Source organism: Danio rerio, chromosome 9, assembly GCF_052040795.2.
Source record: "Danio rerio strain M-AB ecotype USA chromosome 9, GRCz13ab, whole genome shotgun sequence".
Taxonomy (NCBI): Eukaryota; Metazoa; Chordata; class Actinopteri; order Cypriniformes; family Danionidae; genus Danio; species Danio rerio.
The window spans coordinates 4,094,214-4,116,500 of NC_141029.1; the positions used below are offsets into that span (position 1 = coordinate 4,094,214).

General features: G+C 38.9%; 2 protein-coding genes and 2 long non-coding RNA genes across 22 annotated transcripts in view; 2 read left to right on the top strand and 2 right to left on the bottom strand.

Annotated features, from left to right (window-relative positions):
- myo3b (myosin IIIB) overlaps positions 1 to 1,254 on the bottom strand; it is a 217,320-nt gene extending 216,066 nt beyond the window's left edge. For 4 of the 11 annotated variants that reach the window (XM_087267380.1, XM_087267378.1, XM_087267372.1 and 1 more), the window contains exon 1: positions 1,004 to 1,177. The gene's annotated coding sequence lies outside the window, so the exon portion shown is untranslated. Of the gene's footprint in view, positions 1 to 1,003 lie in introns of all 11 variants that reach the window. The other 7 variants (XM_087267381.1, XM_087267361.1, XM_087267375.1 and 4 more) reach the window with 6 other exon arrangements.
- Positions 1 to 17,672, top strand: part of LOC141376049 (uncharacterized) — a 28,781-nt gene extending 11,109 nt beyond the window's left edge. For both annotated transcript variants that reach the window (XR_015499131.1, XR_015499130.1), the window contains one exon: positions 16,003 to 17,672. This is a non-coding gene — a long non-coding RNA (uncharacterized LOC141376049). The remainder of the gene's footprint in view (positions 1 to 16,002) is intronic.
- LOC147842236 (uncharacterized) lies at positions 5,346 to 8,545 on the top strand. The gene is made up of 3 exons (XR_015499161.1): positions 5,346 to 6,152; positions 6,335 to 7,026; positions 7,212 to 8,545. It is a non-coding gene; the product is annotated as an uncharacterized LOC147842236 (long non-coding RNA).
- The window catches only part of ubr3 (ubiquitin protein ligase E3 component n-recognin 3), a 119,157-nt gene continuing 107,670 nt past the window's right edge, over positions 10,801 to 22,287 (bottom strand). For all 8 annotated transcript variants that reach the window (NM_001423758.1, XM_087266438.1, XM_087266439.1 and 5 more), the window contains 6 exons: positions 19,006 to 19,113; positions 17,875 to 18,000; positions 16,023 to 16,199; positions 13,414 to 13,623; positions 11,707 to 11,846; positions 10,801 to 11,567 (listed from right to left, as the gene is read on the bottom strand). In NM_001423758.1, coding sequence (NP_001410687.1) covers positions 11,450 to 11,567; positions 11,707 to 11,846; positions 13,414 to 13,623; positions 16,023 to 16,199; positions 17,875 to 18,000; positions 19,006 to 19,113 — 879 coding nt within the window. In that variant the 3' untranslated portion in view covers positions 10,801 to 11,449. The remainder of the gene's footprint in view (positions 11,568 to 11,706; positions 11,847 to 13,413; positions 13,624 to 16,022; positions 16,200 to 17,874; positions 18,001 to 19,005; positions 19,114 to 22,287) is intronic.

Consider the following 22,287-nt stretch of genomic DNA (forward strand, 5'->3'; position numbering starts at 1 on the left):
GGTCTAGTTCATGTCATGTGACTCGCGGTGTGCTCGCGGAATTCTTTCAACTAGGTGTCCCTGGAAAGCGTGAGCCGCAATGCAAGCCGTGCCTCCATTGGAAATAACAAACTTGTGCACGCAATGTGCAACTATGTAAATAACCATTCGTTAAAAGCTTTAGCCATAGTTAATTTGCCTCGGTGTACAAACTCAGAACTTCAAACTAGCGCACAGTATTCATAACTTTGTTTAGTTGTAGCAGTTTCGTTCCTTGCAGAAACGCGGCGTTGAGACACCTTCACGGTTAATTAACCGTGACAAATGAAATCGCAGTTAATAGTGAAAGTTAATCGTTGCATCCCTAATAGTCAATAAATCTAAAAGTTACGAATTGCAATGAGATGTGTTGCATACTCATTCTCATTCATTTTCTTGTCGGCTTAGTCCCTTAGTTTAGCTTAGTTTTTACGCAGCCGATGCCCTTCCAGCCGCAACCCATCTCTGGGAAACATCCACACACACACTCATACAGTAAGGACAATTTAGCCTACCCAATTCACCTGTACCGCATGTCTTTGGACCGTGGGGGAAACCGGAGCACCCGGTGGAAACCCACGCGAAGGCAGGGAGAACATGCAAACTCCACACAGAAACGCCAACTGAGCCGAGGTTCGAACCAGCGACCTTCTTGCTGTGAGGCGCCAGCACTACCTACTGCGCCACTGCTTCGCCCTCTACTCATTCTAAGAATGTGAATTTGATACAAGTTGACTGCAAATGTCACATCCATAATGGCGTAATTGCGACAAGTCACGGTTTTATATGCATATATGCAGATATGATATAGGCAAATATCATATCTGACTTTGTACATCATGTTTAAATGCATCTACAAAACCAGACAGTGTAGAAAACAAACCTTCATTTTCAGCATCAACACATTTATTATGCACTGTATATTTAGGCAATAGGTTTTTTATGCAAATATTCTAATAATATTGGTAAAAAAATCAATACCTACTTCAGACGCTGAAATAAATGTGGCATCAAAATATCCACTGCATGCATTACAATGCAGGATGGACAAAACCTGCATAAACGGAGCCCTCAGCAGCCCAAACAAAGCCAGTTCGCTAAGCTAACTCTGCTACTCGGTGTATGCGGCGTGTGTGCTTCACCCAGCCATTGTGCAGCCAACCCACTTTCCATTCAGCACACAAACAAGCTGACAGAGGGTTTGCTTTCTGGGCTGAAGCACAACTGACTGCTTCTGTTAGCAAAACGCTAAATAATGTGCTAATGATGCTAATGTGGCAGCTCATGTTTACAAAGTGTGATCAAGAGTGTTGTGCAGATAAAAAAAAAACAATGAATCAGAAAACAGAATGATGACGTTTGCAGAGGTCTTATATGATCTGCTGTAGTTAATTGGTCCAGAAAGGGTTACTAGAGTCTCTCCCGTCCTAGATAAACACAGATTCTAGAGGCCACGATTAAGCCTCATGAGAAAAGACAAGGGTTTCATTAATGCTGTATGTGGTCAGGCAAAATGAATTGCTTCTATACACACATTGCGGATGAAAAACGTGGACAACCAGCCAACATTACTAAAACTGATTCTGAATTCTGTGGCTTATGCAATAGACACTCTCAGATGGTTATTAAAATACATCATGCACCTCATTTTAAGCAGCAGTTTGTGAACATTTGTCTGTTGAAAACCAATTTTTGAGCTACGCTGCTATGTTGTGATCACACCAGACGCGGCACGCACAAATAAATCACAATATTTGCGCGTAAATAGATGCGTGAACATTTTGGCTCGCTTCATTCGCACGTCAAAATCACTCACAATAGACATCGATTCGCGTCATGGGCAGGGCTTCTGTATGACTGGTGACTCTAGCCTCGTTGCTAAATGGCTAACATCACTTTTATTGAGAGAAAAGCTGTGTTTGTGTGCTTTAGGAAGGCTGAAAAAACAGCTTAGATTCATTCGGCGCCTTGTCCACTAGATCATGATCTCAGAGGTGCACTCAGCTATGCGAGTTCATCAAGTCCTCCAGAAACTATACCTGGATGATGGAGGCTTTCATGGAGCCCAGTTTGATAAGCTGTTGTCTGGTGTTGGCAAGAAGATTTCCCCTTGGGACACCAACAACAGGCGCAACGTCATAATCACACCCATATTAGAGAAAGCTTCTGATTGGTTAATGCAGCGTGAAAGTGCGCAAAATGCTCAATTCGCACAGCCTCATTCACTCGAATTGTGCAGTAGGATGTCTACTTCATCTTTGCATTGACTTAAAGGGCCAAGACACCCCCCACTTTCGGTTACTTCAGAATTTTTTCAAAAGATGCATGATTAATGGGCGTGGAGCTCCGCGAGCATCGGGCAGGAGTGGGCGTGGCCAGCAGGGGAGAACGTGAGCGAACGAAGCTAGCTCACAAAATGAGACAAACCGTGAGGAGACGCATAAGTTTATAGTTTACAAAGTTAAAATGCAAAGAAATGAACAGTGATTTAATGCCCTGCTACATTTGTTATTCGTAATTTCATATACAGACAACCACAATTTATATCATTATAAAGATGTGTGTTCATGTAAACACTATAAATGAGGATTCTCCCTCAATCCCCGTATCCAGCAGACTCAGTGCAGCAGGTCTCCTGACCTGTCTATTTTAACCATTAACCCTGCTGGTAATCTGGAGGATTTAGGCAAACACAGCAGCACGGCGATGTGTCTGAATGTGAACGAACTCCTGATAAAACACAGCGTCCGCCATTCTCTAATTCTCGTGCTGCTCTCCCGACAAAAATGCTAGCAGCACACACACAGCTTTGCTGTATGATCGGCCCTGACAAGATCGCAGGGGAAAACATGCAACAAACCCCGTGGATGATGGAAACAAACGCATATGAGCCTTCATGAACGGCTAAATACTGTGCCGTGGTTTCCATGTCTCTCAGCTCGGGCTTGACACTGGCAGGTCTGATGAATAATTAAGCAGCCGGCTCTTCTCATAGGATAAGAAAACTCCGCTATGAATAATAATGAGAAACCGACGCGTCATCATTGCATTTGCAGTACTGCGCTACGTCGCCGATTTTGATCCCGCCCCAAAAATCATTTTAAACCCGGAAGCTGAAATTAGCTGACAAAAGCTCAAAATTATCCAGTTTTCCCCACAATTAAAGCTGACAGGTGCTAACATTGTCTTAACTGATGCTCAACACACACACATCTGTTAATATGAAAAAAAAAGTTCTTCGGGGTGTCCTGAACCTTTAAAGCCTCAGTGTCATATGTAGTGAGGTGCTCTCATAAGAGAGCATGCAACCTTCTAAATTAAAACAACATTTAGAAACCAGAAAACATGTTTTGTTAACAGTTTATTATTAACAGTATTTGTCGTTTTTACTTTTTGTTAATTTACAGCAATAAAATATTATTTATTTGTAAGTCTTGGTGAATTTCTTGTATCCATCACTACTTGTTTATGTTACCAAATAAATACAAATTAAGTATAATTCCTAAAATTGTATTATAGTTCCTAAAAATTTGGGTCGCGGCTTAATGACCATGTTAAAATGTGGGTCCCATGGCCAAACCAGTTGAGAACCCCTGCTTTAGATGATTCAGGCGTGTTTGATTAGGAAGAGGATGAAAATGTGTACTGTCGGTGTGCCTTCAGGAACAGGGTTGGGAAGGACTGCATTTGTGTGTGGGTTGTCTAAAGCAGTACTTAAGGGCCAAATATGAATTTCCCAGCCCTGTTCCTAGAGCCACACCAACAGTACATATTTTAGATGACTCCCTCATCTGACCCATTAACTTCAGCCTTTGGAGTTTCTTCTAATGTTCTGACGAGTTGATTCAGGCGTGTTTGATTAGGAAGAGGTTGAAAATGAGTACTGTTGGTGTGCTTTCAGGAACAGGGTTGGGAAACACTTGATTAGACATTACATTTGTAGTCAGGAAGATGTAAAGACTGAATTTGTGTGTGTGTGTGTCTTTTATCTGAAGCAGCACTTACAAGCCAAATACGAGTTTCTTTCAATTTAAAAACTAATAAAAAGGTAGGTGTTTCCCAACCCTGTTCCTGAAGACGCATCAACAGTCAATATTTTGGATGTCCTTTAGATCAGTGTTTCTCAACTGGTGGGTCGAGGGAACATTTTTAGTGGGTCGCGGAGTGTGTGGTCAAAAAAAACAACAAAAGTTTATTTTTTTTTATTATTTTGCCTATACCGGACTTTTATTTTGAAATGTGTGCGCGACAACCGTACCGTTTGACATGTGAAATTTAATTTAATTATTGCAACAAATATGTTGAAGCGCAAGTACGACCCCGAATATGTAAAGTACGGATTTATCTATTGACGACAAAAAAAGACTTAAAGCCTCAGTGTCAAATGTAGTGAGGTGCTCTCATAAGAGAGCATGCAACCTTCTAAATTAAAACAACATTTAGAGACCAGAAAACATGTTTTATTAACAGTTTATTATTAACAGTATTCGTCGTTTTTACTTTTAGTTAATTTACAGCAATAAAATATTATTTATTTGTAAGTCTTGGTGAATTTCTTGTATCCATCACTACTTGTTTATGTTAACAAATAAATACAAATTAAGTATAATTCCTAAAATTGTATTATAGTTCCTAAAAATTTGGGTCGCGGCTTAATGACCATGTAAAAATGTGGGTCCCATGGCCAAACCAGTTGAGAACCCCTGCTTTAGATGATTCAGGCGTGTTTGATTAGGAAGAGGATGAAAATGTGTACTGTCGGTGTGCCTTCAGGAACAGGGTTGGGAAGGACTGCATTTGTGTGTGGCTTGTCTAAAGCAGTACTTAAGGGCCAAATATGAATTTCCCAGCCCTGTTCCTAGAGCCACACCAACAGTACATATTTTAGATGACTCCCTCATCTGACCCATTAACTTCAGCCTTTGGAGTTTCTTCTAATGTTCTGACGAGTTGATTCAGGTGTGTTTGATTAGGAAGAGGATGAAAATGTGTACTGTTGGCGTGCTTTCAGGAACAGGGTTGGGAAACACTTGATTAGACTTTACATTTGTAGTCAGGAAGATGTAAAGACTGCATTTGTGTGTGTGTGTGTGTGTGTCTTTTATCTAAAGCAGCACTTACAAGCCAAATACGAGTTTCTTTCAATTTAAAAACTAATAAACATGTAGGTGTTTCCCAACCCTGTTCCTGAAGACGCATCAACAGTCAATATTTTGGATGTCCTTTAGATCAGTGTTTCTCAACTGGTGGGTCGAGGGAACATTTTTAGTGGGTTGCGGAGTGTGTGGTCAAAAAAAACAACAAAAGTTTTTTTTTTTTATTATTTTGCCTATACCGGACTTTTATTTTGAAATGTGTGCGCGACAACTGAACCGTTTGACATGTGAAATTTAATTTAATTATTGCAACAAATATGTCGAAGCGCAAGTACGACCCCGAATATGTAAAGTATGGATTTATCTATTGACGACAAAAAAAAGACTTAAAGCCTCAGTGTCATATGTAGTGAGGTGCTCTCAAAAGAGAGCAAGAAACCTTCTAAATTAAAACAGCATTTAGAAACCAGAAAACATGTTTTAATAACAGTTTATTATTAACAGTATTTGTCGTTTTTACTTTTTGTTAATTTACAGCAATAAAATATTATTTATTTGTAAGTCTTGGTGAATTTCTTGTATCCATCACTACTTGTTTATGTTAACAAATAAATACAAATTAAGTATAATTCCTAAAATTGTATTATAGTTCCTAAAAATTTGGGTCGCGGCTTAATGACCATGTAAAAATGTGGGTCCCATGGCCAAACCAGTTGAGAACCCCTGCTTTAGATGATTCAGGCGTGTTTGATTAGGAAGAGGATGAAAATGTGTACTGTCGGTGTGCCTTCAGGAACAGGGTTGGGAAGGACTGCATTTGGGTGTGGCTTGTCTAAAGCAGTACTTAAGGGCCAAATATGAATTTCCCAGCCCTGTTCCTAGAGCCACACCAACAGTACATATTTTAGATGACTCCCTCATCTGACCCATTAACTTCAGCCTTTGGAGTTTCTTCTAATGTTCTGACGAGTTGATTCAGGTGTGTTTGATTAGGAAGAGGATAAAAATGTGTACTGTTGGCGTGCTTTCAGGAACAGGGTTGGGAAACACTTGATTAGACTTTACATTTGTAGTCAGGAAGATGTAAAGACTGAATTTGTGTGTGTGTGTGTGTCTTTTATCTGAAGCAGCACTTACAAGCCAAATACAATTTCTTTCAATTTAAAAACTAATAAAAATGTAGGTGTTTCCCAACCCTGTTCCTGAAGACGCATCAACAGTCAATATTTTGGATGTCCTTTAGATCAGTGTTTCTCAACTGGTGGGTCGAGGGAACATTTTTAGTGGGTCGCGGAGTGTGTGGTCAAAAAACAACAACAAAAGTTTATTTTTTTAAATTATTTTGCCTATACCGGACTTTTATTTTGAAATGTGTGCGCGACAACCGTACTGTTTGACATGTGAAATTTAATTTAATTATTGCAACAAATATGTTGAAGCGCAAGTACGACCCCGAATATGTAAAGTACGGATTTATCTATTGACGACAAAAAAAGACTTAAAGCCTCAGTGTCAAATGTAGTGAGGTGCTCTCATAAGAGAGCATGAAACCTTCTAAATTAAAACAACATTTAGAAACCAGAAAACATGTTTTATTAACAGTTTATTATTAACAGTATTTGTCGTTTTTACTTTTTGTTAATTTACAGCAATAAAATATTATTTATTTGTAAGTCTTGGTGAATTTCTTGTATTCATCACTACTTGTTTATGTTAACAAATAAATACAAATTAAGTATAATTCCTAAAATTGTATTATAGTTCCTAAAAATTTGGGTCGCGGCTTAATGACCATGTAAAAATGTGGGTCCCATGGCCAAACCAGTTGAGAACCCCTGCTTTAGATGATTCAGGCGTGTTTGATTAGGAAGAGGATGAAAATGTGTACTGTTGGCGTGCTTTCAGGAACAGGGTTGGGAAACACTTGATTAGACTTTACATTTGTAGTCAGGAAGATGTAAAGACTGCATTTGTGTGTGTGTGTGTGTGTCTTTTATCTGAAGCAGCACTTACAAGCCAAATACGAGTTTCTTTCAATTTAAAAACTAATAAAAATGTAGGTGTTTCCCAACCCTGTTCCTGAAGACGCATCAACAGTCAATATTTTGGATGTCCTTTAGATCAGTGTTTCTCAACTGGTGGGTCGAGGGAACATTTTTAGTGGGTCGCGGAGTGTGTGGTCAAAAAAAACAACAAAAGTTTATTTTTTAAAATTATTTTGCTTATACCGGACTTTTATTTTGAAATGTATGCGCGACAACCGTACCGTTTGACATGTGAAATTTAATTTAATTATTGCAACAAATATGTCGAAGCGCAAGTACTACCCCGAATATGTAAAGTATGGATTTATCTATTGACGACAAAAAAGCCTTAAAGCCTCAGTGTCATATGTAGTGAGGTGCTCTCAAAAGAGAGCAAGAAACCTTCTAAATTAAAACAACATTTAGATACCAGAAAACATGTTTTATTAACAGTTTATTATTAACAGTATTTGTCGTTTTTACTTTTTGTTAATTTACAGCAATAAAATATGATTTATTTGTAAGTCTTGGTGAATTTCTTGTATTCATCACTACTTGTTTATGTTAACAAATAAATACAAATTAAGTATAATTCCTAAAATTGTATTATAGTTCCTAAAAATTTGGGTCGCGGCTTAATGACCATGTAAAAATGTGGGTCCCATGGCCAAACCAGTTGAGAACCCCTGCTTTAGATGATTCAGGCGTGTTTGATTAGGAAGAGGATGAAAATGTGTACTGTCGGTGTGCCTTCAGGAACAGGATTGGGAAGGACTGCATTTGTGTGTGGCTTGTCTAAAGCAGTACTTAAGGGCCAAATATGAATTTCCCAGCCCTGTTCCTAGAGCCACACCAACAGTACATATTTTAGATGACTCCCTCATCTGACCCATTAACTTCAGCCTTTGGAGTTTCTTCTAATGTTCTGACGAGTTGATTCAGGCGTGTTTGATTAGGAAGAGGATGAAAATGTGTACTGTTGGTGAGCCTTTAGGAACAGGTTTGGGAAACACCGGACTATGCACGTTTTGTAGTAGTAAAGTTCATGCATTATATTAGTGATTACTAGTTTCTGATTGGACGCAGTAGATAACATACACCAACCACACAGAGGCACACATCAGAGCATCTGTATATTTTATTCACATATGTTACATTTTGCATTAAATGTGATTAAAAGTCACCCTTTCAGAGATGACGTCATAAAGTCTGAATCAGCACCTACAGTAATGTACTGTATTACTGCCTGCCTGAAAGCATTCATTGCAGGGAGAACACCAGCGTTAGCCACCCGTCACACTCAGCACAACTCTCTGTCTATACAAAAGGGAAGAAGAGAAGGAACAGAAAACAGCAGCATGCAGTAAATCAAAAAGAAACGAAAGCAAACTTCAAGTGCACTGAAAACCTCCATCCCTCCCTCAATCCAGCATGGCATGATTGCAGAAATGATCAATACCTACCAATCAAACTCATCAATACAAACCAAACATGCTTTTTTCTGCTCTCTCTGTGTGTGTGTGTGTGTGTGTGGTTTCCTAAGAATGAATGCAGAATGATCGTTTCTGATGGTGACCCACGATCAAAACGGACACAAAAAATATCACACAGGAACCTGTGCTGCATTTAAACACGTGCATTCGATTTCTATATACAACTCAATAAGGACTTTAAATGTCTTCGCAATGTGGTCTCACATCAAGTCGAATGATTAAAGGGTTTTAATAGGGGTCATTTGATATGATAATATGAAAGGGGAAAGGATCAAAAGAGAACAGAGAAGCTGCGTTCAAAAGAAAAAGAAAATAATAAAAAAACACCCTGTGTGCCATACCGCAAGCGTCCACCACTGGACCGGGCTGTAATAATCAAGTCGATGTGATCCAGTTTAATGCATTTCCAAATCATTAACAATAATGCCCTCTCCGAAAAATACAGACTACACAATCAAAGATGGTCCGAGGACAGAGCTTTGAGGAACACCACGTTTAATTTACTATAGCCTTCGCTAAATGTAGGCCTATATTTGTATTACGTATTAAATAGTCTTCGCTTCATGACCTTAAACCTTTATTTTTTGTCCTTTTCGACAGATTTTAGTTTGCATAAATGTTCTCGAATTCAAAATCTTTCTCTCAGAAACCCTTTAGATCACAAAGTTATTAAAGTCAGTGTTTTCCCAACCCTGTTCCTGAAGACACACCAACAGTACACATTTCACAGCTCTCCCTAATCCAGGGGTGTCCAAACTCAGTCCTGGAGTGCCGGTGTCCTGCATAGTTTAGCTCCAACTTTCTTCAACACACCTGCCTGGAAGTTTCTAGTATACCTAGAAAGAGCTTGATTAGCTGGTGCAGGTGTGTTTAATTGAGGTTGGAACTCAAATATGCCGGACACCGGCCCTCCAGGACCGAGTTTGGACACCCCTGCCCTAATCAAATCACTCATCAGAATATAAGAAAAGACTCCAAAACCTAAAGTTAATGGGTCAGACAGGAAAAATAGGTACTGTTGGTGTGCTTCAAGGAACACAGTAGGGAAACACTAGTCAAAGTGGTGTGTAAATAAAAAAAAAAAATAGTTTGACAATTACATATAACAACGTCATTTAAATAAGAAAACGTCATAGTCCTGGAGGAGGAGGCTTCACTTGCTCTAAAACTCTAGAGCAAACTTGGAAAACACTGCCCCCTGTGGGCCATCAGACACCAGTCCAGCTACACTGATATAAAAATGCTGGGTTCCACAATTTCTTTTAGGTCAGGGGTGCTCAACCCTGTTCCAAACCTATTTTTGCTGCTTGTTCAAACTACTTATTTAAAATGAGCTCAATCAAGACAAACCTTGAGGTGTTTGGGGGGGAAAACTTAATTATTTTATGTTCAGTCCACTTAAATTTGATGACAAGCCAATTAAGTTAACTAAATCGATTTGTGTTGGAACAATCTAAAGCAGGGGTGGCCAACCCTGTTCCTAAAGATCTACCTTCCTGCAGATTTCAGCTTCAACCCTGATCTGCAGGAAGGTAGATCTTCAGGAACAGGGTTGGCCACCCCTGCTTTAGATTGCTCCAACACAAATCGATTTAGCTAACTTAATTAATTCCCCCCGCCTCCCTCTCAAATTTAAGTGGATTGAACATAAAACAATTAATTTGCCCACCGAAAAACCTCAAGAATTGTGTTGATTCAGCTCATTTTAAATACACAGTTTGAACAAGAAGCAAAAAATAGGGTGTTAATGGAACTGGAGTATGGGAAAGTCAGTCAAGACTTGCAAAACCGAAAAGGACTCGGATGGGTGGGCGATTTTTAATTCATACATTATTTGGGGGCTGTTGTTGGGTGAATTTTAGGAATTATGCTCAAGGTCGCTAGCTAAGATATGAATCAACTGGGAAGATAAATAAATAAATAACAAATAAATAATAAATTATGTTTGTGCACCTAAAAACGAAGCAACTCGAGGAAGACTAAATAGTGAGTACATAGAATTTTTGAGGTGAACTATTTATTTTAGATCAAAGTGTGATAAATAAGCTTCATTTTCTGAACTTTTTTGATGTTAAATCATATTAAAACAGCCTCGGCTGAGAAAATGACAACCTTTCTGCCAGTGATCATTATTAAATATAATGTGCTAGAAAAAAAACACTGTACAACTTCAGAGGAGAATATTTTTATAATAAACCCAACATGCCAGCGAGCCACCATCCAACAGCCTTCATTAAGAAAAAGAGAGAACGAAAATGTAAAGATGATTTTCTTTTTTTTACAAAGGTATAATTTACTTTTTTTTCTTCAAACAATAGCAGCACTTTAAATATTAAAATCTGAGACCACAACAAAAAATCTATAATAATAATTATAAAGTAAAATTCCTGAGGATGACTGAAACTACACCTCGAGTTCTTGTTTGGCGTTTATCTGCTGATATTTCATCTCACACAGTCGATCCAATGAGATGTTTAAGCCGAGAGAAATCCCGATGTGTGAACATGATTTGATTTCTATGCGTTCGTCTAGCTCTCAAAAGTCTCTCTCCTCAAAAACTATGTCAGTTTTCCAACCATGACATGGGAGTATTCCTGCATTTGTGTCTTGACACAGACTCACTCGATGTGCTTTCGCCATGAGACAAAATCAACATCTCCCCTATAAATCCACACACAAAATTCACTTAAACACACACACGCACACACACACACACTGTTAGTCATTAGGCTTGATTGTACACTAAACTTCACATGAACCCAGGCTGTGACCAACTCAATGCGTTTCCTTTATATTACACTGCATTAGTGGCGTCCTGTTAAAGTCCGTTGTAATGAGGACCCCAGCGCTTGTTGATGTGGTCGAAGGTGTGAGCGACCCACTGCTGCTCCAGAACACGATATCTCTCCTCGCACAAATACAGAGGCTTTCCTCGACTGTGGGGACAAGAAATTAAATGTTACAGTGGGAAAGAGGAGCAGTTTTTTTTTAAAACACACGATCAACTAAATAAATTACAGCTGAAAATCTAGACAGCAGACTGAATTCTAGATGCAGTATCAATAGGAGGTTTACCGTAGGTCTCGGTCTTCCTCTCCGTGAGCATCCAGATACACAGACCCCCACAGGCAGAAGCGATGCCCTCGGATGATAATGATGACGGATGCGTTTATCAGGAGGAAGATACCAGTCGCCGCTCCGCAGTGCTGGGAGTGCTTTTGAATAAAAAAAAAAAAAAAGGCAGAAAAAAAGATGTATACAGTGGGGGAAATAAGTATTTCTTTCAGAAAGCATTTTTCTGAAGGTGTTTTTGACTTGGACTTTCACCTGATGTAGATAACAAGCAAAGAAATCCATTTAAGCAAAGAAAACAAAAGTAATTAGTAGGGGTGTCCGAATTTATGCTCAATTTCGATTATCGAATTAAAAAATAGAATCGTCGATGCTGCCACGCCCCCATGTCACGTCAGCTTGGCTTGCCAAGCGGGAAAAAAACATGCTTGTTGAAGTGCTTGTTAAACTGCAGAAGCAGGAGACCCGTCGACAGAGCTTAAACCCTCTCCTCTTTCAATGAAGTCGCCGGTGTGGAAGCATTTTGGATTTCCAGTGAGTTATGTTGACAACGTTCATGTTGTCGACAAAAAAAAACACAGTTTTGCAAGCTCTGCTATGTACGTATTACGTTGCAAATCCGCTCGCGAATAGTACACACTCAGGCCCTGTTTACACTGTCTTTGTTTTTAAATGGCATTTTAGAACGACAACGATTTGACATCCACAGTGGCGTGTAGCATTTCTGAGCAGCCCTCCTTCCTCACTACCTCTGAAAATGTACATCACGTGACCACACAGACACAGACGCACACAGCCATGAGCTCGAGACAGCAGGTCCAGGCAGTCAGAGGACTGCTTCAATCTTTCACTCAATTGTACTTAGTCATTTTAGCGAACACCTCAGATATTGTTGGCTGGTTCCTGTTGGTTGTGCGTCTTTTTTACCGACGCCATTATAACGACACAGATCACTGCCTATTCACAAGTCCCGCAGAAAAAAAGTGATTGACAGGTGGTAATTATGTGTGTATCTTGCCTTTATTCACTTACTGTATGATTTGTTTATGGGTAAAACAAAGACCATCCAGGTCGGGTAGTTTAAACGGTAGGCTACACATAATTAATTGGTCATTAATTAATTATTCATAATCGAAAATTGAATCGTGCCTTTAGAATCGAAAATGTAATCGAATCAAGATTTGGAGGATCGTGACACCCTTAGTAATTAGTTTACAAAGGAAGTTAAATGTAATAAAATGATGCAGAGAAAAAGTATTAAAAACATGAAGAAAGGGAGGAGTGGAAAGGCAGTGAAAGCCCAGACAGCAGCTGAAATCTCTCAGCAGTTCTTTAGCAAACCTCTGCTCTTCCTCAGTGCACATTAATATCAGCTGCTTCAGTCCAACATCTACATTAGCAGGAGGATGAAGATAAAACCAGCAGAGCTGTTTTACTATTTCTTGAGCACTCCCAGTTGTAATGCTTTATTTGATTTAGACCATGTGGGTCGAAACGTTGTGACATTAAAGACTTTTTGAGAGCTAAAGTGGCAGTGTTCCGATTTTCTTTGGATCTTTTTCTACAAATGACTAAAAAGTGGCCATAAAGGAATATTTTCTTAACTCAAATGAGTAGAAGCTTGGATCCGGAAACAGTATTTCATACACCGAGCGGAGCAAGCGGATTAGTATTGCCTCAAGTTCATTCAAAGCTCCAGTACACACTTACCAGCACACACTCGCAGACGCCCTGCTGCTTACAGCAATGACCCTTCAGGCAGACGAACGCGCCGCACACCAGGCACAGCGCAGGGTCTTTGGGGGTCTTTCCGCAGCTGCTGCAGGATTTCCTGTGGTAGTACTGGAAGATGGTGTTGTAATTGTCGGGAAGCTGCAGGAGACGAGGAGCAGCCCACTGCGGGTCCTGACCTAACAGAGACTGAGGAGACACCACATGTTCAATTACACTATATTCAACAGTTTCACTTCATCAGCTGTATTATGTGCAAAAAACTTGAAGATGAAATCCTGCATTCCTGTCCATCTAGCATTGATAAAAAAAAATTGTTGATATTTGGACTAGAAATGAGACAAAAAGCCACCTTAGAGGGCCATGAAACCCCCAGTTTCAGCAGGGGTTTTTCACACCTCTACTATGGAAAAAGTCAGGAAAGTGGGCGTGTCCAGCTCTGTTTAGGGGGGAGTGTCGGAGGAGGGAATAAGGGAAGGTGTGTAAAAATTTGCAGTCGATTAGGGCACACACAATTTTCAGAGGCAAAATAAACACACAGACGCAGGGGAGCAAGACAGAGACTGTGTTTACATGGACATAAGTAATCAAATTGTTTGCCAAATTATTAAATAGTGGACTTTAACTGCAGTTTGGCTCTTTCATTCAGTAATTTCCTTCATGCCCCTCATGACAAACGAGTTATTAAATTCGAGGAATTGCAGGAAGCGTGTATTTTTCATGCAATGTTTGTTACCGCACGGCGAATGAGAGAAAAAAAAAACCCTCCGCATTTCTCTGTAACTTAAATGCACACGGTAGGTAGCGTCAGAAAGCCGTGTGTGTGTTATTCCTGTCACAAAAATCAGCGAAAATCCTCCATGACGGTAAATTTGATTGTGGTGCTAACATGTTTACACTCGGAGAGCAGCATTTACAGATCTTTCAGTCCATAACATTGTAATGATGTTAACGTATGGTAAACTTTATTAACTTGAAAATCATTTGACCAATGTCCGTCTTTAAACACTGAAAGAGTACTGCTGACCATAGCAACTAACTTTGCCTCTGAATAAACAAACAAAGACCACTGATCCAAAACTGTAGGTCAGGTCAATCAACACCAACTGGAGCTGCGTCTTTATTAAAATGAGACGAGCAGCAAATCTGGATTTCACTGTTTCCATATGAGGAAAAGCTCTCAGGTAAAACAAAGTTCCTTAGACAGGTATTTCTGTCGAGCGTTGCATGCACTGTAATCCATGCACTGAGTCCAGCTGCGCTCTCATAGAGGGAAAATGAAAATAAAACCTTCACTGCAGCAAATTATAAAAGCAACACTGACGACCTGCATCTCCAAACAATTCTTGTTCTGCCACTTGGCAACACAACGTGGCGTCTCTCTGCCGTCTGAACACTGTAACAGCTAAAAACAGTCTTGGAAGCTATCATGCATATTAATGAAGTTGCACCGCATACACAATAGAGTGTGCTGATTGGTTTGAATTCTATCTCATGATTGAATGCAGCACACTCCGAGACGTCATAAGGTACTCCTGGGTACAGACGTCCAGTCTACACGCTGGAATACACACTAAGATCTCATGGCCGTGACACAGCTTCAAAAATTCATTTTAAACTGGAAAGAATTAGCTTGAAATAACGCAAAAACAACCAATTTTCACTTTTTAGTGAAATATACGTATCCTAATACTGTTTTTAGCAGTGTGGCACACATTTACAACTGTCAACCGCTCAAAACATGTGTTTTGGTGTTTCGTGACCCTTTAAAGCATTGACCATGGTGATATCTGCTGAACGGGAACAGCTGGCCATTTTATTAAACCCTCAAATCATCCCTTGCATTCCACTCCATAATGTTTTGCTTGCGGTCATTTTTTGGAAGGGTCTGTGTGGTTGTGTATGTGTTTTTCAAAAAACCATTTCAGAAAGTTCAGACATCCAAAATCACTCTTTGACGATAGATGGCGCTACACAACTTTAAGCTTCTGACACCCGCTTATAACACAGTAGAAGAGGAGGAGAGGAAGTTCACACGCATGTTGTTAAAGTTGCTGGTGACTCGAACAAGCATGGATGGTTCAAGCAGCAGCTCCAGCTCTAGCAATGATGAAATGATTATTGTTCACCAGAGCAATAAGCAGCTCCACGTTCATATCGCCTCTGGGCATCTTCTTCAATGTGCGCTCGCATTGACAATTATGCGCTTGAGCGCCTCCAAGTGCTGTTTACTGTTACTTCAGCAGCTCCGTGCACGTGAACAAAAGTGCCGATCTGATTGATGGAGAAGATTTAACACGGCGCGTCAAAACAAAACCGTGCATGAAGCATTTTTTTTTTTTAAAGGCACGATCACATTGACGCTCTTTGTTTAGTCACGAGGCGTTAAACGTCGAGGTAAAACACAAGGCAAAAACGTCTCAGTGTGCACAGGCCTTAACATTGTTAAATCAAGTCCTTTTTTTTGTAAAGCCTTTTCAAATATCTTAAGAATATTTTTTCAAATATTTCATCAATATTATATTATATTAAACATTAATGCGTTATATTTATGGGCTCTCGCTCTAGGAGGAGCAGCAGATACTGACCGCAGACTGCTGGGAGGGCGTGTCGGACAGAGCGACGACTTCTGAGCACCACTGACTGATCAAGTCAAAAGCACTGATGTTCCACTCCAGACACGCTGCGCTGCTCATGGATCCACTGCACTGAACAGAAGCAGCTAAACCCAGACAGCGCGTCAGCAGAGAGAACTCCTCCTCCACCTGTCATGAAGCAGAGAGAAGCAAACAACATCCATTATTGAATCACCTTCATTTCAACAATACATTTAAAGCGTGCTGTAAATCTATATATACATACAGCAAGTACAGCCCAGATTTCAATATTTTCTATAGGATTAACAGTAGTATATACATTCACCTTATATACCTTCATAATAGTTTTAATAACTAATTTTCAATAAATGGTTTATTTTATTTTTGCCATGATGACAGAACATACTATTTGACCTGATAGATACTAGTACTCAGCTTAAAGTGACATTTAAAGGCTTAACAGGTTAACCACTTAAACTCTGCGGACCCGGTACCGGGTCCGTGACGTCATCGACTTTCGCTTTCAGATTTAAAGGGCTAGCATTGCACCAGACCCCCGTAAGTGGTGTCGTTTGAAAGTGTAGAATCTATATTTTATGCACATATGCATCACTTTGGTTTTTATTCTACTGTATAAAAGTTATTTACACTTAAATACACAGTATTTTGGATACCCGAGCTGGGTATTGAACATCGTTTCCTTTTCATATGGTTCATATATGACACATGTACAAGTTATAGCTCAAATGAAAGCTCTTGCCAGTGCTCATACGGTTCTAGCATTCTGTTAACTGAATTATATTCACATATCAAACAGTTGCCGAATGAATCGCAGGGTTTCCATGGTGCAGAAGTGAAAACAATACATTTATGATCAATAAGCAGCCCCAGATAGCACAGACAGCTGTCATTTCTTACCTTATGCTGTGCGCTTCAGGGCCATTCTCCTCTGTTTTTGAGGTGATGTGCATAAGTAATCCTTTTATATGTCTGACGTGGTCCAAACACAGTGAATTATGTTTGATCAACCAAAAGAATAGTGAAATATGTAAACAAGAATCGCTCTCTGTGGCTTGTACAGCACCTCTCATCAGTTGGAGTGCAATGACTTTTGCATAGATTATGGTGGAGACATTTTTCTTTTTTCCTATGATTACAAACATGTTCAGGAACCACCAAAATTATTTACAGCACGCTAGACCACACACAACCTAAAAGGTACACTTTCAAATTTGAGTTTATAAAAAAAAAAAAAAAAAAAAGCACCTCTTTTTTTAGGTGTTTATTATAACACAGACGACATATACAGATATTTTAAACACTTTCAATGATGTTTTATGAAAATTCAAAGGGTTTTCTTTAAAATGATACCAAATTTTTGCATTTACACCCCTGCATGTGGATTTGGAAAGCTTTTAAATTTGGGTAGGCAAAATTAAGGCGGAATATATAGCAACAGAGTTTAAGTGGTTAAATATGTTAAAGTCAGGGTAATTAGGCAAGTCATTATATAACGATGGTTTGTTTTATATAAATCGAAGATTAATATTGCTTAAGGGGGCTAATAATGTTAACCTTAAAATGGTTAAGAAAATTAAAAACTGCTTTTATTCTACCTAAAATAAAACAAATAAGACTTTCTCCAGAAGAAAAAAATATTTTAGGAAATACTGTGAGAAATTCCTTACTCTGTTAAACATCATTTAGGAAATATTTTGAAAAAAAAAAATAATAATAATTGTGACTTCAACTGTACACAGCAGCAAAACAAAATATAGCAGTGATTTTTTAAATATAGCCCTAGTGCGTGTGTGTGTGTGTGTGTGTGTGTGTGTGTGTTTACCAGGCAGCCGGGTAAGCTGTCTCCATACAGGTGGTGCTGCAGTAAACAGGAGAGTCTCAGGAAGGGCAGACAGAACTGCTGGAGCCTGAACTCAATGGACTGAGGAGACCAAACACTGGAGCTCAACTACAGAGAGAAGACAGCATTAATAACAGCTCATTTCCTATTGATAACAGTGTTTTTAAACTTTTGTTTACAGACCTGTCTTTACATAAGAAGTGCTTTAGAGATTGCTGAAACAACCAACTTTAAGCTCAAACCTTCCTTACTAATACCGTACTAACTATTAATAAGAAGCTAATTAGTAGTTTGAGCTAAAAGTCTTAGGCTGCGATCACACTGCACTTTTCCCCCCATAGACTTCCTTTTATACGCACGTGAATGCGTCAGACCGGAAACGCAACCTCGTGCGTCAAGTTTCACTGTTCACTGCATTGGAAAGTTTAAGCTTGGTGTACTGACCTGCGAAATTGCATCACTTGACTGCGTGAGACCAATCAAGGATCAAAACATGACCTCTCTAGACAGAAATTTAAAATATGGACTAATAGCTCGCTTTTTTAATGTCTAATCATCTTGTTTAATCCCACCCCTTTTCATACGTGCACGCACTAACTCTAGTGTGACCGCAGCTTAAGTTTGCTTAAATTTGACTAATAGTTTGAATTGTACACTAAAATGAAGTGCCAGCCTGGGTTTACTCCAAACGTGAAGCACTGCATGAACTTTTTTCATTTCAGTTGCGTTATCTGAACTTGGGCAGTAGATGCGCTCAAGATGAAATAATAATTAGATAATGATAATTCGGCTCTATTCACATGTTATGTAAATGAATCCCATGAATACTTTAATAAATTCGTGTTTGGTGTAAACAAAGCACTGCATGGTGGATTCTCATGAAATGAACAATGGTTTTCATCAAGAAAATCATTTGGAAAGTCTACATTACTATTACTGATGCTGTAGGTCAGTGATATCGACAATCAATTTCTATTAAATACACTTACGGCAAGTCACATTATTAGAATACTTTATTTGTTTTTACCTAATTAATAATGTGATTAGGTCATAATAGCTTTACTGAATTAATGTGGACGTGTGTGTGTAGATCCTTCATAACTTTAGACTCACAGCGGATGTTTCCTCAGAGTTGGTGTCATACACGTCTTTGGCCTTCGTCAGCTCGGAGATCATGTGACCCAGGAGGGACTCCCATGATTTGTCAGAGTTTGGCAGGTTCTGTATGGCACAAATAAAAAGCGTGAAATCCCTATACTGTAATCATAAGCCCCTTTCACACATACAGACCTTTCCGGAATATTGCCGGCAATTTTCCGGAAAGGTTGTATGTGTGAACAGGCCCTTTTTGAAAATACCGGTAAATTCGTTCTGGCTATTTTCCGGAAAGAGAAGTTGTAACATTACCGGCAATTTGCCGGAATGCTGCGCTGTGTGAATGCAGAAGGAAGACTGCCGTAATAAGCGCGTGCACGTCTAGAACGTGCTGACGTGAGACGTCTGCTTTAGCCAATCACAACAGTCAGACGCATTTACGTCCGCGCGGTTTGTGAGGATAAAAGCCTTTGAATATTTTTCCAGACACATTTAGCTGCTAGAAGTTAGTCAGATCACGTTTATATGTTCTTCTTAATGCCAACTGTGTAAATAATCATCGATGAGATGCTTATGATAAGCCATTGTTTGTTTACCTTCAAGCTTTGCGTGTGCCTGTGAGCGCCAGCACACGCACATTTTATGAACATCTCGACATGCGAAAGTGATCCTGCGAAAGTTGTTCACAATATTGATCATCCACAGAGATTGTAATTCAGTCAAATGCTTACAAATACAAGCGCAGCCGTTTAAAGCTCATTTGTGGTGAATGATGTCAGAATTTACCGGTATTTTGGAATGGATGTGTGAATGCTCTTTTCCGGAAAATTTCCGTAACGTCCTCGCCTGTGTGAACAGCGCTTTTTTGAATATACTGGTAAAGTCGTTCCAGAAATTTTCCAGATATTTACCGGTATCACTGTGTGAAAGGGGCTATAGTCGCCTTAACTGAAATACACAACTGTGTTTTAAAACCTAGTGACAACCAAGTTCGAAATTTCCGTATACGTATTTTTTCTTATTCAAATCCGAAAAATTCGTCACTTGCACAGAGTTCGATGCATATTTATTAATCCATTGCGAAATAATTCACAAAACTATATAAAATGGAGTCTTCGAGTAGTGACCATGATTTCTTTTGTTTCCCAGAGAGAAGACAACAAAAAGGAACAAGAAAATATTTAGTTTATCCCATCCTTAGATTGCGAAGAGACAAAGGTGTTCCACCTCCTTATCAAAAAGCTCTGGGATTATCCTGACCCATTCAAAGTTTACCTCAGATAGTCGGTGGCTCAGTTTGATACTTCGCTAGCAATACTGGAATCACATATTAAAATAAAAAAAAAAAAACACCAATTTTCATGAACCAATCGATTCTGAACAGAGACTGGCAGTTTGTATGGAGGTACGGAGATACAAGCAGACCAACGTTATCTCACAGCAATTTGTAACTTTTTTTGATTCAGTGCCTAATTCATATGAATTAATTTGATCTCATTCCTACAATTTAGTATGATTCACTTATTCCCCATTGGTGGTTGGGTTTAGGGGTGGAGTTTGGGGCCACGCCTCTTTTTTTAAGATCGTACATCGTTGTAAAACTAAATTCGTACAAATTAGCCACTAAACTGACAAAACATAAAATAGTTACGTTTCCCCGTGAGATCCGGCTGAACAGACATACACGCACACACCAAACCACACAGAGAAAATAGCATACAATAAACCACAGAACATTTGTATTATAATAGTTTCTCCGACATCATTTTGGATTTTGCTTTCCCTTTAATATGGTGGCCATGAATTGTCAAAACACCTCTTAAAAGACTTTTTAACATGTCCAAAACACATAAATAATAAAAAGTAACGCGATTAATTTTTTTTTTATGATGGTTGAAAGTCGTAAACAGATAGACGAACATCGAACCGGATTAAATATTTTAAATGAGGCACGAATGTTTCGGAGGCATTGTGTCAATACGAAGTAAGGTCAAATTTATATTTTAATATGCTAAAATTAAAGACAAAAACGTTGAACTTTTAACGTTTACCGTTAATGTGCTCTTAAACATAACAAGCGTGTTGATTTAATTGTAGTCAGCATCTTACAAAAGCAATGAACATTTCAGACACAGAAAGAGATTCTCTATAATGACTATAATGTGGACTGATGAAATGAAGTCCATCTATTTCCCACAAACCCCCTTAAAAACAGGCATTTAATGGAGTGCAGAGGCATTACTAATGACCTGTTCTGTGCTAATGAAAACTGAGATTTATCTGAAGGTTTCGCTCAAGTAGCTCTTCATATGCAATCTGAATAAACTGAAGATTATTGCCATCATCCACTTCAACAAACAGGATGGAGGGGCAATAACAAGTTTGCGCCTTTTAGAAAATGAGCTTATAATGGAGGGTCTTGGTGTGCAATTTAATCATAATAAAAGGGACGGTTCCTATTTTCCAAATTGAAATGAATGAGCCACGTCAAAACAATATAAATAAAAACAGTACAAACAGCTAAATACACGATTGTTGAATTAGCGTTCTTGTAGAAATAGAACACGCATCCTTGCTAAATTGAACTTATGGCAAATAAATTACTGAGAAGCCAAACTGTTGGCAAGCCAAATTTTTTAGCTTGGCCCTCTGGTTAAATATTGAAAGTCAAAGTCAGCTTTTTAGTCAATTCAACCAGATGTACAGGACAAATAGAGAATCGAAATTACGTTACTCTCAGACCCTAGGTGCCTAACATATACAACTAATACAAAAAGTAGAGTTTTAAGAAAGAATTTACAATAAATACAATTATAAATAAAATGTAATCTAAAAAATATACATAAAATGCAGTCTAAAGAATAAAAAAAGAAATAACATTTGTAAACAATACAATACATAGGCTGCGTCCGAAACCGCCTACTACTCAGTAGCTACTGCTTTTGAATTTAAACATACTACTCGGCCGTTAGAAAAGTACGTTCTACACAGTATAAATGTGAAAAGTATGAATGAAAATTGGACATACTACATCTGCCATTTTGTCACTCCAGAATCTCTTCGGACGTAGTAAGTCATCCGGGTACTTCTCGTGTACTGATTTTCGAATTCTAGAAATTCAGACATACTACTCGGCTCGCATACTGATTTTAGCGTACTATATAGTATGGAAGTATGCGGTTTCGGACGCAGCCAATGACATTAAACATTTGTCATTGTATGAATGACATTCATAAAGTGACATTCAATGTCATGTCAATGAATAAATTTAGCTTGTTTTAAGGTAAAACTGGCTTAAAC